The sequence below is a fragment of the Epargyreus clarus genome, unplaced genomic scaffold, assembly GCF_041222505.1.
Source record: "Epargyreus clarus isolate Ecla_fem2 unplaced genomic scaffold, WU_Ecla_fem_2.2 ptg000010l, whole genome shotgun sequence".
Taxonomy (NCBI): Eukaryota; Metazoa; Arthropoda; class Insecta; order Lepidoptera; family Hesperiidae; genus Epargyreus; species Epargyreus clarus.
The window spans coordinates 13,250,950-13,265,749 of record NW_027332218.1 but is presented as its reverse complement, the minus strand read 5'-3'; the positions used below and the strand labels follow the sequence as shown (position 1 = coordinate 13,265,749).

At 37.2% G+C, this 14,800-nt stretch overlaps 1 protein-coding gene across 2 annotated transcripts; it reads left to right on the top strand.

The window, feature by feature from the left end:
• The first annotated feature begins 332 nt into the window (after window positions 1-332).
• LOC140745578 (uncharacterized) lies at window positions 333-13,742 on the top strand. 2 transcript variants are annotated; one of them, XM_073077517.1, is made up of 3 exons: window positions 333-1,436; window positions 10,987-11,077; window positions 11,579-13,742. In XM_073077517.1, the coding sequence occupies exons 1-3, from the start codon at window positions 1,409-1,411 to the stop codon at window positions 13,545-13,547; spliced, it is 2,088 nt and encodes a 695-aa protein (XP_072933618.1). In that variant the 5' UTR covers window positions 333-1,408; the 3' UTR covers window positions 13,548-13,742. The 2 variants fall into 2 exon arrangements, with proteins under 2 accessions (XP_072933618.1, XP_072933619.1); XM_073077518.1 differs by having other exon boundaries at window positions 1,417-1,701.
• Window positions 13,743-14,800: the final 1,058 nt, after the last annotated feature.

Here is a 14,800-nt window from a genome sequence, read left to right as displayed (position 1 = left end):
GGCATTATGGCAAATTCTATGGTCATAACAAATGTAAATAAATTTAAAATATAGGTACAATAAGTTCAGCTCACTAAAATATTTTATAGTATTGGCGATGGTCAAGTTATCGTGCGTCGTGTTTGGTCCTCAAGGAAAGTACTTTTCCTGGAGACACTTTAACAACGACAATTCTTTTGCATCCCTATGTTAATAGGTGATTATTTACAATAACATTTATATCCCTGGATGAGGTGGTGTTTTCAAACGTCCTTTGTAAATTATCACTACATATCCTTTACTGCTTCTAAAGGATTGTGCTACCTATATCAAGTATGCCTTTAGATAGTTTACAATCGAAATGGTTCGAAAATTCACAATCGGCAAAATACAGAGCGACTCTTAGCGACCCTTCGGAAGTATTCTTCCGTTCAACACGCTTCTATTGAACACTTCTGCTATCTTAATGAAGGTGAAGTTAAAGCTTTTAAAGTTGTTAAAATTTACATAATTATTTTAAAAACTTGCTACTGAGAAACCTAGAAATTAACCGGGGATAACTCTACACGATCATTGAATTCTACATAACTCGTACTCGTACGTACGTCGTACGCAATGAGCTGAAGTTGGTTTTATTTTTACAAAACGTTAATGAGTGACTAATAAAAACAACAAAGACAATACGTAAGTACTACTACAATGAAGTATTTGTACTATGGAAATTTTGTTGTAACAAAAAATCAGGAAACTGGTGGTTAATGACGAGCGAGCTAATAGACTTACACGTTGTATTGTTTATAAATTGAGATATCATATTGCGTCACTTTGCTTGGTACGTTGCGCTGAAAACAACGTCTGTAAGATTTCTCCCTGCGCGGTGCGTTCGGCGCGTGATTCAGTGTAAACGCATGTCCATATAAGGTAGGAAGCGCGCAGGTATCGCATCCCGCTGCTCCGACGGAAGCGGCTCGAATTAGCCGCGCGGGACGCCGAAACTAAATACCCAAAAGCGTCGGTGATCGCCCGCCGCCTGCCAAATACGGCACGAATCTCGGGTTTCCCGCGCGCTGGCACACCACCAGCCTCCGCGAAAACGCCCTCTATTCCCGTCTAATACTCGTGAAAAACACGTAAAAACGCATTTATTTCTGTAGCGAGCGGCCTCTAAATTTAGGCCGTATGAAAACCGAAAGCAATACGAGCGATTTTGGTCGGGGCCGCGTTGTCTGTATTTAGATTAGACGGGCGCGGGCGCAGCGCGCGCGACTCGCCTCCGACCTCTGCGCTGATAACGCGTGCAGCCGCCGCAGCAGTGCAGCGCTCCCTCGCCTGCCGCACCGCCGCCGCGCCGCCGCCGCACCGCCGCCGCACCGCCGCCGCACCGCCACTGCGCCCCGCGGCCCTCGCACTGCACCGCTCAAGGATTTGGATGTCACTCATGCTGCCAGAAGGCGGAGGTGATTATTTACAATAACATTTTTTCTCCACGAAACCTACGTACCTACCGGGAGTTTTTTATCGTGTTTTGGTGCCAGTGATGTAATGATAGCACATAATTACTACGTGCATTTTGATAATTGCAATTGCAAATTAAATTAAATTGTGCTTCAGTTGAGTGATGTGCGTGTTATCGATTCTACGGCGGTAACATTGGTCGTTGATGTTATCATGTGTTATCATTGTTTACATTGTGATAGTTGCCGACGATTTCGTATTAGATAGGTACTCGTATTCATATTATCCTCATTGTTGTTGGGAATAATTTTAATTAATATAATCTGTTATCGCGTAACTAATTTATACTCATCAATTTTTTTATCGAATTGCTTGCTAAACTTTTCTATATTTTATTTTCAAAATTTTCTAGAGTGCTTGCATTTTCAATGAAGTTTAAATATAAATAATCTTTCTATAAATTTATTATTTTTTAATTAAATTTTTATATATTTTTTTAATATTCTAAGAATTTCCAATATTCTTGTATTTAAAATTTTGAGATTTTAATTTAAATATCATTATTATAAATACGAATTTACGATGTTTAAAATTAACAGTAAGTATGTTTTTCGTAAATAAATTATTTTCGTTCAATGTACATGAGACTATTCATATAATTTATTAAATAACTGATTTCTTTTCTTTAACATAACTTGGTAGAGTGAATTACAAATATGTGTGTTCAACTACTTATTTTCCTTTTGTGGCAATTCCTCGAATTTTTTTTGGATTTCTTAGCACTGCAAAAATTTACAAAACTAACAAAACTGACACAGTATGTGTGTCATGTACTTGAGAAATTGTTTACTCGTCTCATTACCGCAGAAAGCTTCACCTAGCGGATAGGCCATATAGGGAGAGTGTCAAATTGTCCCCCACCAATAGCGAATGTTCCTTATTGAACGCAACTTATTAACGGCTGAACCTTCAAGCAAATTTCGTCTCTTTTCCTTATGCCACTCTGTTCATATTCTCGCGTGTTTCGCGAATAATATAAACGGTGTACTTTGGAATTCGTCATAGCGTACCGTTGTCTAAATATATCTGTCATACATCGAGATGTTTTCGGTTATCAATCGGCCGGATGTTGTGTAATGGGGTTAAGTTACTTAATAGATCATTGTCTCCGCTATTTAAATGAACAAATAAATTTAAATAATTGTAAAGCCGTTATACTGTCTCACATTTTCGCAAAGAACTATTTTATTTGTCTAGTGAACTTTTATTTTAAGATACAGTTCAAAACAGGGAATTAAATTTCTTGTAACGGTAAAAAGATAAGAATAGAGTTGGCCTTAAAACAAAAAATGGAAAACGGATCATAAAATTGGTAAATCAGCCAACTTTTTGTTAGCCAACTTAAGAAATTTCTTAATAATAAATATCGATTATCTGAACTCAAATACCTACATATTATTTTTGTTAGCATAGTTCTCACTAACAAATATGGTATCAGCAAAACGAATTTATTATTTTAATTCAAAGCACTAAGTTCAAAAGCCTCGAATTAACTTCTGTTCACCAAATATAGGGTTAGTAATATGTAGTAAGTTGAACTGCTAACACAAATTGGAAGAGTTATGTGTTTGATCAAACAACTTTATACACAATACCTTAATATATTTTGATTCATAACTAACGGAGGGTAATCTATTCCAATTAGATAACAATAGGTGAATAATGGCACGACAGAATTTACATAAATGATAAATAATATTCATTGTCATTCTAATAAAATGCATTTATTTGTCTAAATACATAAAGCATGTTTCTATACTACCATATTTCATTATTACTAAGTAGGTACCTACATTAAAATTTACGTTTAATATTTTAAAATATTTAATTAAATAGGTTTTACTAACAAACGAGTAAAATAAGTAAACGGAATGAAATATTTGCTTGACCCCGCAACATCCTTCACGATTGAGTGGAAATTTAATATCGTTTAAAAATTAAGTAAAGTTTTAAAAGCCCTGGGACGTATAGGTAAACTTAACTGGTGAGCTACCTACCGTTGATATAAACGAGGTTTGCCCAATAGCATAAATACAATCAAAATTTATGATATTTTCCAAAAAAAAATATAACAAAAGCTTGTCAATAACTGTCCAAACAAACAAAAGAAAAAATGTGTTGTAATGCTTTCTTACTGCAAATTCAGACATAGATTTGTTATTTTAATCGATAGTTTTTTTGTGCTAAGATTCTCAAGGTTAGAGTAGTAACGGTCCGGAACAGCTTACCTATACCATACAAAATCCTCATACCTGGCCATATATCTGCGACCCACTATATATAGGACGTCGTCCTAATTTAAGTTGCTTGTTTCTTGGCTGCATTGTCCACTTATTGCCGCAAAGACTACATAATACCCTTTAATACATCATACGAGTTCCATACAAAAAATATATCTACTATACTTATTCGTATTCAATTTTTAAACAATGTTATAGAACGTCTACCATCAACTGCTGTTCCATTGCCAGGCACGTCCCTTACGAAATATTCTTCTTTTAATGAACTTACATAGTGTAAGTTTCCGCACGGTGTATTTCCTCACTGACAAAGCAAGTGATAACTAATTTTTGACCCGAATAATTTTCTAAAAATCAACCCACAGATTAAGAAGAGAAACTTCAAACTACTAGGCCATATCTCCGTCGTAACATGTAATATGTATAAAATATAGCTTAAAATATAATATATAGCTATTAAATCGTGCTCTACATCACACTATTATTCCGCATTAAGTACTTATTTCGTAGATGTAATCGATTTGTCTATTATTATTAGTACCTTAAGGTCTAACGCACAAATTGGCAAATTTATTAATATTCTCTCTGCGTGACTGCAATTGCATGAAGAGTATGAATCAACAAGCAAACGCATGCCAACAAATAAACATAACTTGATGTGTTAAAATTATTAGCCATATCTGTCTCTCCACAGATCATTGGAACTATATAATAACTTTTAACTAATTCCAACAATGGGAGGGTCTAATAGAAACCCCACTGACAAATTATTGGCATTGAGCTAATTTATTAATATAGCGAATTAAAACTTTTATATAACTCAGTGTTTTTCAAAGTGTAGGTGGGGGGTCGAAAAGCCTCTATAAAGGGTACAGCGCTAATCGCAGTCTTGGTAAAAAAGAAAAAAATATTAAGTAAACTTCAATAACGTATTTGTAATGAGAATATTTAAGGCGTCATAATATATGTAAAACAAGACTGTTTTAGGTTTGAAAATTATGTATTTATCGAAACTTTATTAGGAATACCTATATTTTGCATATTTCTTAATGGAAACTTAATAAAATACAAGGTGGAAACAGCTGAGAACTCCTAACATTTTTACAACCTAAGGGGGTACGTGCCATGGAAAAGTTTGAAAAACACTGATATTAACATACTAGATAATCAAATTAGGAGTTTATGGCAAGTCATAAATGTCGTTCACCATAAGCATGGCCCAGATATTGTTTTAACTGAAAATGGATTATGTAAACTAGCTTTCCATATTTATCGATCGTTTGTTTTGGTTCTGTTTTGTAGTAAAAATGCTATAAATAATGTTTAGATTCCCACCACATAATTAGACACAAATCGATCGTCGAATATAGAGATGTGTGCTCTAAAACAATAATCATAAAAGCGTAATTTGTGTACAAGATATTGTAATAATGTGGCCAACTGCGTGTCCGTCCGTACATCTCGTCCTACGCGGTTATGATTCACGCAACGCAGACTGTTCCCCGTATACCAAATACGGACGCTATTAACATTCCCTTTATGCCATTTATTTGACTCTATTATAATATCGCCAAGTACGTACTCGATATATCCATATAGATAACAAACTTCGAATATCGTGTTGAGCGGCACACTAGAAACACATCACTATAATGCCAGTTGACATCAAATAGAATATAAATGAATTTAAATAATCTTGTAGACTTTATACTGCACTGAGATCACTAGCGAGGGAATGTCATCTCACGTAATAAAACGATGAATAACTCTACCATAGAGTTACGTAGACATTCAGACAGAAATACTGTTATACATTTACCTACTGCATAAAAATGCTCTTTCTGTAAAGTAACAACAACTTATCTATCTTTTTCCAAACCTAAACGAAATAGAGAAATCGCTAAGTATAAAAACGAAATTTATCTCTACATCTGATCTTAGACATTAGTCTATGTACGTACTCACAAAAAACAAATAAAGCCTAGATCATTGACCTATGGTAAAGTTTTGTTAGATAGAAGTATTCTATGATATGAATATCATTAAATGTATAAAACTATATATTTTTGTTAAAAATTTATTCTTTTATTTATGATAAACAAGAGAAACTAAGTATGTTCCACTATTTGATAATCCTTAAACTTAAACTTTGAAGCAGTAATAAACATCGCCTCTCGGAGGGTCCGAAGTTCGAATACCAGGCATGTACTTCTGATTTGTCATTTGCGTAACAGAAAATAATGATCACTTGCTCTAACGGTGAAAGAAAACGTTGTAAGGACGACGATGGACACACACGATGGAGGATTCTGTTACAAATAAACTTCTGAAAGCTGTTTCAAGCGATCTGCATTTAGCCATTCTGCTTAGCCCACTGCTGGGCATATACTCGTATATAAGAATTTGTCACCCATGATATATTCTTATATATTTGCCCAGCAGTAGGACAGTAATACGTTGAGAACAAAACACACTTTATACCGTTTTATTTTCTGAAATTCATAGTGGAATCCATAAGCATATTTGTTTATGAAAACCAGTTATGAACGGCGCGCGTGACAAACATGTGCAAAAGATAACAGAATGATAGACATATTGTTTACTCAGTTTTTCATTACCATCTATGGTTCTAAATTTACGTTATCATGTTTAATCAACAATAATATCGTGGAAATGTTTGAGCAAACAACTGAAAGACAACATGTATGCGCACATCACATGTTTCTTTACCTTTCCCGACGATGTTGAATGTGGCATATCAAATATTTCCTTTTATGTACTGTTTTACAAATCTGCGGAATCTTACAAATAGAACAGATAATATTAACAAATATTGATTGTTCTTTTGGGAGCGCTCTTTAATGATTTAGTTTTAAAAAGATATGTCGTACGTACCTACCATTTTTTCATAAAAGACCTACGCATTTTCATAAATAATTCACTACAGAAATAAAAGCCTAGCGTAACACATTCTTACAGAAACCTTGCATAAATATGTGGAGCATCCAAAACGAAAATAAATCGAAATAATTTCGTGTTTACTTCCTCGTCAGATAAATAGACAGAACTGAAACGTGGAAACTGATGGCCAATTCATAAGCAGTACGCATGTGTGTGGTGACGTCACGGCGGTCGTTGGCTGCCCGCCAGCCCTACGTCACGGTGACGTGTAGGGAGCGTGAGTAACGCGTGCTCTCGTATCTCGCGCCCCAATACTGCACTTGTTGAAACGTTACACGATAAATCCATATTTAAATTTTACTTGTGATAGATATTTCATGGTAACTGCAATGATGTGCGATTTCGTTAGAATTGAAGATTACCTTGGAAGGTTGATGGAATTAAATTTAGAATGTGTCTGATATTTTATATTCAAGGTAACACTTAAGAAAGACAGGATATTTGAACGATCTGAACGACTTATGCTTATAAATAAATATTAGTTATCAACTTCACCAGTCTTATGCCATGGTTTTTGGCGCTCTGAAAATAAACATTACGATGCACTACAGGATGTTTTCCAAATTTCATTACACTGTCGTGGGAAAGTAATTATGGCAGTAGGTCGGTGAGTCAGTAACACAGGTCTGTCCTCAATATATAGAATTTGGAAATTACCAGATTGAAAATAGCGGTTTAGCGGGTGAAAATAATTTGTCCATTTATAAGCAAAACAGGCAATTAATAACTAAAGGTAAGAAACATATAAACTATAAACTCATAATAATTAAAATACAATACCTATATACCTTTTAATATTAAAAAACTATATAAAACAAGTGACAAATACTTTAAATTGGGTTAACATAATATATAAATTAATGTAGTGGGATTTTTTTAAACGCTTTATGCTCAAATTTAAATTGAAAACTCGTGATGAGTAACAACTGTAGTACCTACATTTAAATTTACTTCAAGCAAATTCGTTTCAGTAAATACATATTCACTTAAAGGTAAAAATGTGTATTAAGAAAATATTTTTATTAGGATACCTAGTGACAAGATTTGTCACTTGTTTACAAAAACGCGTCTAGGTTTTTGGCAAAATTACAAAATCGTAATTGTGGGGATCAAAGCGATTTCGAATAGTAACCGTAACATTGTTACATTTATACGTGCCTATGAATATCAGCTTCTGAGAGTAACTTTATTTTGTATAATTATTTACGTTTTGGAAATATTTAGTACATTCCTACTTAGTCGAATAAGAATCTTCCCCGCAAGGTATTTCCGTAGCGGTAATATTGGCCATGATTCACATTTAACTGTGATTGAAATTGATATATTATAGGTAAGAGCCTGTTTCACTGAATAAAATAATACCTATGTAAACATACATAATATAATTACGCCTGTTATGTAATTACATACAACTTTAAACAATATAATCTGTCCTAAGATGACTTGAAATTATTGCCGAGTAGATCAGCTCAAGAGAGTATGGTTCTGTATGCAATATAATGATGTAAATATGTATAGGAATAATTCACCAACTTTTACTGAGACTCAACTCATATATTTCGATAAATTGGATAAAGCCGATAAATTATATGAATGGCCGATAATAACTGCCTATCCGTCATTAAACTCTTTACGTCTATTATCATTAGTCTAATTAATTGGTTTACGGAAAAGGCAGGCGAAATTAATGGTCCGAAGATAAGAACATTTTATTGAGTGCGTCCCGCTAGTCGCCAATTAGATACTAATTACTATGCCTACGCCTTCCTTGTACTGAATTAACACGACAGATTTTATTAATACGATCAATGACTTTTATAATAAGAATGCTGTGTTAACTTAAACTTTAAACGTGAGTCATTTTCCTTGTGAATCCTTGTAGGCAAATAGTTAATTTTAAATGTCCAAGCGAAAATTAAATTTGAATAAAATCATTTATGAATTTTTATTACCGTTGACAAAATATTATTATTATTATTATCGTACACATTTGTGCAATTGCACAAAAATGTCCCTAAAACAGGAATTTCGTTTAATGTAGTGAGTAGAAGACGTGTGTAATAAAATAACATGACTGTAAGTAACACAAATAAATTTTAACGACCCGCGTGGCACAGCGATTACCGTACCGCACGCAACTAATTCGGAATAGGATCCCGCCAGAAATTATAATTTTAATTTTTGTTTTGTCTTTTAGATTCTTGGGAGCTTTTTGTATGTAGGGCACTCACAACATAGTTAAGTGTAATGGAGAGTTATTATGACGCTAGAAATCGTTTATTTATTTATTGTAACTCGAAATATTTTTTTACAATGGTTGATTTAATCTAAGTTTTAAAAACGGCTTAAATCTATTCGAGACTATTTTTAGTTTTGTAATAGGTTTAAATAGTATTGAATAGTCTTGAAATATATTATAACGGGTTGGGAAGTATTGAAATGAAATTAAATGTTTATTTGTGGTAATAGTGGTACAAGAAGATGTTCACAATAGTTTCTAGGAATCTCACAATCAGCCATGTCATGGCAAATTGTTATGGCAAGTTATATCTTAGTAATATTGATTATTTCTAATGTAAGTATGTATTGTTAATGAATATAATGAAATTGTATTCGGTAATGTATTCGGTATGTAGTTCGGTTAAGTATTAAGTTACTGTAAAGATCGCGGTAACCACTTAACATAAAATTAAATTTTAGATCGATCATACGTAGCACATGGACGTAGCACATGATAGCACCATATACAGTAAGTACTTAAGTTAGTCGTGGGCTGAAGAGTAATCATCATCCGATGGCTACGAACAAAAAATATTCCAGTAAAAGCCGCAACAGACTATCGCTGACCGATAACGTGGGCGGTACTTATAATTGAATAATTCGAGCTGAGTGCTGATAAATAGTGTAGTGTTTTGTTGATTTATCATGTAGGCTCATAACAGGAGTATGTTCTGTTACAATTTTACGATAGACATGTGTGTTATGTTAGGTTTGGTGCTTGTTCATCCAGATTGTTCAGATGAATATAAACTGAAATAGATGAAGTATTTATTTATTTTCTTGTTAAATTGATTTTAAATTGCATCACGAATCGGGTGGTGCATAATATGAGTTGGAACTTGGAAGTCATCGTTATTGATAAAAGCTCTGCTGACATTTGTGCTTAGATGCAATGTTATCCTTACACAGAAGTGATGTTGCATATACCCTTGAGGTATATGTAACTTCTTCAGTAGGTAGTTATAGTTATAGTAGGTACAGGGACAGTATAATTGACAGAATCGCCTTATGGCCCATATGCATTATTTAATTTAATTATAGACTCCTCAGACCAAGGCCAACAAACGTGATATTTTTTAAAAATGTTAAAGATTTAAATTTACGATTGATATTATGCACCTATACCTAGATCGACAGAAAAGAAACTTCTTAAAAACGATGATATATTTGAGTATCCGATAACGAAAAAGGCCAAAAGGCGGCCAGAGCGTCATATCGTCAGAATGAATGGTATTTCCGCGGTCAGACAAAGAATCATTGACTCCCTTAGTGTATCGCGGGTATTGTATCTCCCTGCGGCACACGCATCGCTCGAGTACCGCGCATTGCGAAATTGGTATCGTCTTTTATTTGTGCGCGCGCGCCATACGCGGCGGCGCGTATTTTGGGCGCGCTCGGGTTTCAAACCCACTGCCCGCGCATTGACACACTACCGATTTTAACTCCACTCATCACCAGATTTAACTACACCGTTTAAGCGGAGTTACGCTTAGAAACGGTCACTGTTAACTGTAACATATTTTGAAGCTTTTGGTAATCCTTAACGGAATTGAAATTTACTTAGGTATTTGTTAGTTTTTTTTTAAGTCAATCTAAGAGTATTGACTGTGTGATAGCATGTTTATGCAAACACAATGCAAACCACCTACTTCGATAGAACCAATAAGAATACATCTGATAGAGCTATGTTCAAATTTATTTTGAATGATGTTTTACATTCGTAAGCTTTTACCATGTATGAAATATTAAGTTTCAAATACTTTTAGCGTGTCCATATAGGCTACAATTCGTATAAAGATTACTACCTTATCGGATCACGACAAGTAGCTTGTCAAGTAGTGTGTTTGATGAGTAAAATACCAGTATCTATAATCTGAGAGTAAAGTGAATAACTTTAGGGAATACGAAAGCATGTCGCACTTCGAAAGCAGATATTATGGTTTTGTGGAGATCACCTATGGGTACTATTACAAGTGACAGGAGTAAAGTGTTGTTGTGTTGTTTGTTCCAGAAGTGATGCGGCGCGCGGCGTGCGGCGACGTGTGCCCCGCGCCGCCCGCCGCCCCCGCGCCGCCCGCCGCGCCGCCCGCCACAAACAACAGGTAAACACACAATGCCTTCGATATCAATTTCCATCCTAGGTATTCTCGAGCTTATGGGGTTCTTAAAAAAAGGTGCAAATAGCTCTTCAAAGCTGGCGATGCATTGGCCTTTGCAACTCCTCCGGTGTCGCCTATGGCGCAAGTTACTATCTTTCCTCGTGTAGCTAGGTAACAAGTTGTAACAACCTATTAGAATTATAAAAAATACATAATGGTCTTTAATGGTGAGTCTAGGATTTTTCATGGGCGAACTTTTCACGAAATTTACGAATTTACAACAAATGAGCTTCTGGAATCCTATCATGTCTCTACATTTTATTGATCAAATACAAAATATGATTTTCAATTCACATATTTTTTTATTGTAATCGAGAATCGTAATACTTAGGTATTTATATTCCTGATACATACTAGCTTACAAAATAAAACTCGCGATGGCAACGAGCCAATTACATAATGTTCCGCACGCGATGCACTAATGCTCAATAAACATATTTTCAGGACGTCGGAAAACAAGGAATTACTTCGTCAGCAGCTGCTGTCCGCGAGCAAGGAGCGGCTCGCGGCGGAGAGCCGGCCGCCGCGCCACGTGCGCCACGTGCGCAGCCGACAGAAGAACCGCTGGAAACTCAAGTTCCACCACCAGGCACTCCCCCAGGAGTACCTCGACCACTACGAGCAGAGCCTCCAGAAGGCCGCCAAGCAAAAGAAACCGGAGAAACCCAAGGAACCCACCCCGGAAGCCAACTTCAACAACGAGTCCTTCAAGATATGGGCGCAACGGCTCGCCGGCATCCAGAACGAAACGGGGACCTTGACAGTTCCTCAAGCTACAGTGAACATGGCCGCTAAGGCGAAACATGAAGACAAGAAGAAGAAGAATCCAGCGATCGCGCCCAGCAAGATTATGACGTACGACGACCTGCCATATATGGGTGAAATGACGCTCAACAACTCCAAGCCCAGGCGCGGCAGGAAGCCGAAGAAAGCTGACATCTGCCACCTGATTTATGAAAATTATGGAACAGTCGTTCCCGGTCAGCCTCCCCCTCAAGAAAGACTGAATCAAATGAGCGTCCATCCGCCCTTCAGAAACGCGGATACGCCGGTCAGCACTCCCAAAACGGATCTGCAGAACAAGTTGATCTCGAGTTTATTAGAAAGAAAGTTATCGCAGGAGAACAAGAGAAGATTAGAGATCCTTTCGCCGCCGAGATTCTGCAGCCCCGACGAGCCCATGCCGGAGGCCCCCGCCACAACGGCGGGGCCCCTGCACAGCGACGACGAACCGCTGAATCTTTGCATCAGAGACTTGCACGACTTAAAACTACAAATCCAAAAGAAATTTGGAAACATTTACACGTCATCGCCCGACGTGAAGACCGAGGTGGACGAGAGCTCGGAGCAGGAGAGCGTGAAGAGCGAACAGCCGAATGCGATCTCGGTGATACAGCGCAACACGAACGTCCCGCCGACGGCGCGCAGCTCGCCCGAGCGCGCGCGCGCCGCGCCGCCCGCCTCGCCCGCGCTGTCCGAGCCCGCGCTGCCCACCGCCGCTCCCGACGAAGACAAATTCCCCGGATACGTGTACTGGCCGAACGCAGGCATTTACATGCACCCGCTAGCTTTACAAACCCAACTTTTGTACTACCAGAGGCTAGCCGCCGCCGGCCAGTTGCCCTTTTCCGTTGAAGACAGCGGTAAGGCGCAATCGACGCCGGGCAGGGAAGCGAATACTCCTGAAACTCCGACGGACGACAGCAAAAGTAAACTGGTGCTCAAGCAAATAACCGATTTGTTGGATCCCAAAGTTATTAAGCAAGCCGAGGAAGTGAAATCTCCTGAACAGCCCAAGAAGAGGGCATCGCCGAATCCCGTCCAGGGGCCGGTAAAGCGGAAACGATCGGCCATCTTCATTCCGCCGATACCGACAAAAACCAGCACCACCACTCCTACGACGGAAGTCAGCATTTGTAAATTTAAGTTCACGGGCGGCTCGAAACCTTCGTTGCAGGAGAAAAAGATGCTGTCCGTAGACTCCGGCGGCAACTTCAGATACTACAGTGGGACTGGGAACAAGGGCAACAAGGGCTACGATTACTTACAACAAAACTCTAACCAGGGCAGGAACGCCGAAACTTCTGAACCTTCAGTATCGATGATTCCCAAGGTGGAAGGCCAGGCGACACCGATGGGCAAGGAAGATCTGAGCAAGAAGAAGCGGAAATCGAGAAAAACGTTGCAGAGAGAAAAGTTGGAGCAAACGTTTAAGGAGAAGGGGTTTCTGATCCAAACGCAGCAGCTGCAGTCGGCCGAGGGGGCCACGTACTGCAAGTTTAGGCAGCTAAGGAAATTTACGAGGTACTTGTTCAGGAGTTGGAAGGACTACCTTCCTGGAGAGTTAGAAGAAAGACCCAGTGAGGAGCCCGCCCCGGCTGAGCCGCGGCCAACAGCGGCCGAGTGGGGGTGAAGGAGCTCGTTAGGAATATCCCTTAACATTTAAGGCCAAAGACATAGATAAGTATAGATACCTCACTTTGTAATTGAAGGAAGCCATTAAATGACTTAAACGGCTGATAATTATTTCAGCCTTTTAATGGCTGTCATGGTATAATTTACGCGGAACAATGCCGACATGCGCAGCTAAGTGGTGCAAAAACACGAAATCGAATCGTGTCGTTTCATTAGTAAATGAAATAAAAACTACATTTTTTTAATACTTTTCAAACATGAAAATAGATGACAATTTCAATTGTCAAAACTTGTTACATTTTCTTGTTAGGAGTGAGTAATCTTTACTAATCTATGGCCAAAGACGTGAACCTGAGCGGCCGCGGTGCCGAGTAATGCATTTAATTTTATAACAATTAACGTCGATAGTGACTATGTTTGGTGTTCCGGATCCGTCCGTCCGTTGCGGAGTTTTGTTTTGTTTTCGTGTGTCTGTTATAAGCTAATGTTTTTGTAAAGTGCCAGATTAAGCTAGAATTAATACATGAACTGAAGTTTTGCAATGTGAATCGTGTGCCTAAAATGTCCACATATTCGACCAGAAGTCTCCAGAGATGAACTGAATACACTCCTTTAATATTTCTACTGCTACCACAATATTTGTAATATATTTTTATTACGTTTTAGTACAAAGTAGTATGTATATGGTCGCGGACATAGTGCCTTAACCACGTTAACTGAATACTAACAAAACTAGTCAATTGACACCTCTAACGTCTGTTTGAACAATGTTTTCATTTAACGACTGGTCATTTCGATTTATTTATTCCCGGACAATGTGGTGATTTGGGTTAAAATAAAAAAAAATACGTTGTGCGTAATTACACATGAAAGAAGTTATATTTTTTGGCGTAATAATATATTTTAACTGATCAAAAATAAAAAGTTTACTTCAAATAGAAAATAAGTCTATAATGTTGTCTGATTTTTAAATAAGATGGCGCTGTTATATTAAAAAGTAAATAAATTGTGTTACATCGCAAAACTTCCCCTAAAAATATACCGCTCTATTTTCCAAACGCGCCAAAAGAAGTGTAACTTCAAAAATATTAAAATTGTTGTGCATTTAATATTTATCTTAATTTTTAGATTTAAATTTGTTTGTTAATTTAGTCAAAAGTACCAGTGTTTGTGAGGAAATGAAAATATTGTCAATTCAATTATATTGATATTGTACATAAAATTGAGTTGTTCTAGTCATTAATGTTAAGT

Excerpts from the sequence above, each read along its gene's own strand:
- LOC140745578 (XM_073077517.1), top strand. The coding sequence starts at position 1,409 with ATGTCACTCATGCTGCCAGAAGGCGGAG. Across the intron at positions 1,437-10,986 it reads CATGCTGCCAGAAGGCGGAG|AAGTGATGCGGCGCGCGGCG; the intron begins GTGATTATTTAC and ends TGTTTGTTCCAG. Across the intron at positions 11,078-11,578 it reads CCGCCCGCCACAAACAACAG|GACGTCGGAAAACAAGGAAT; the intron begins GTAAACACACAA and ends ACATATTTTCAG.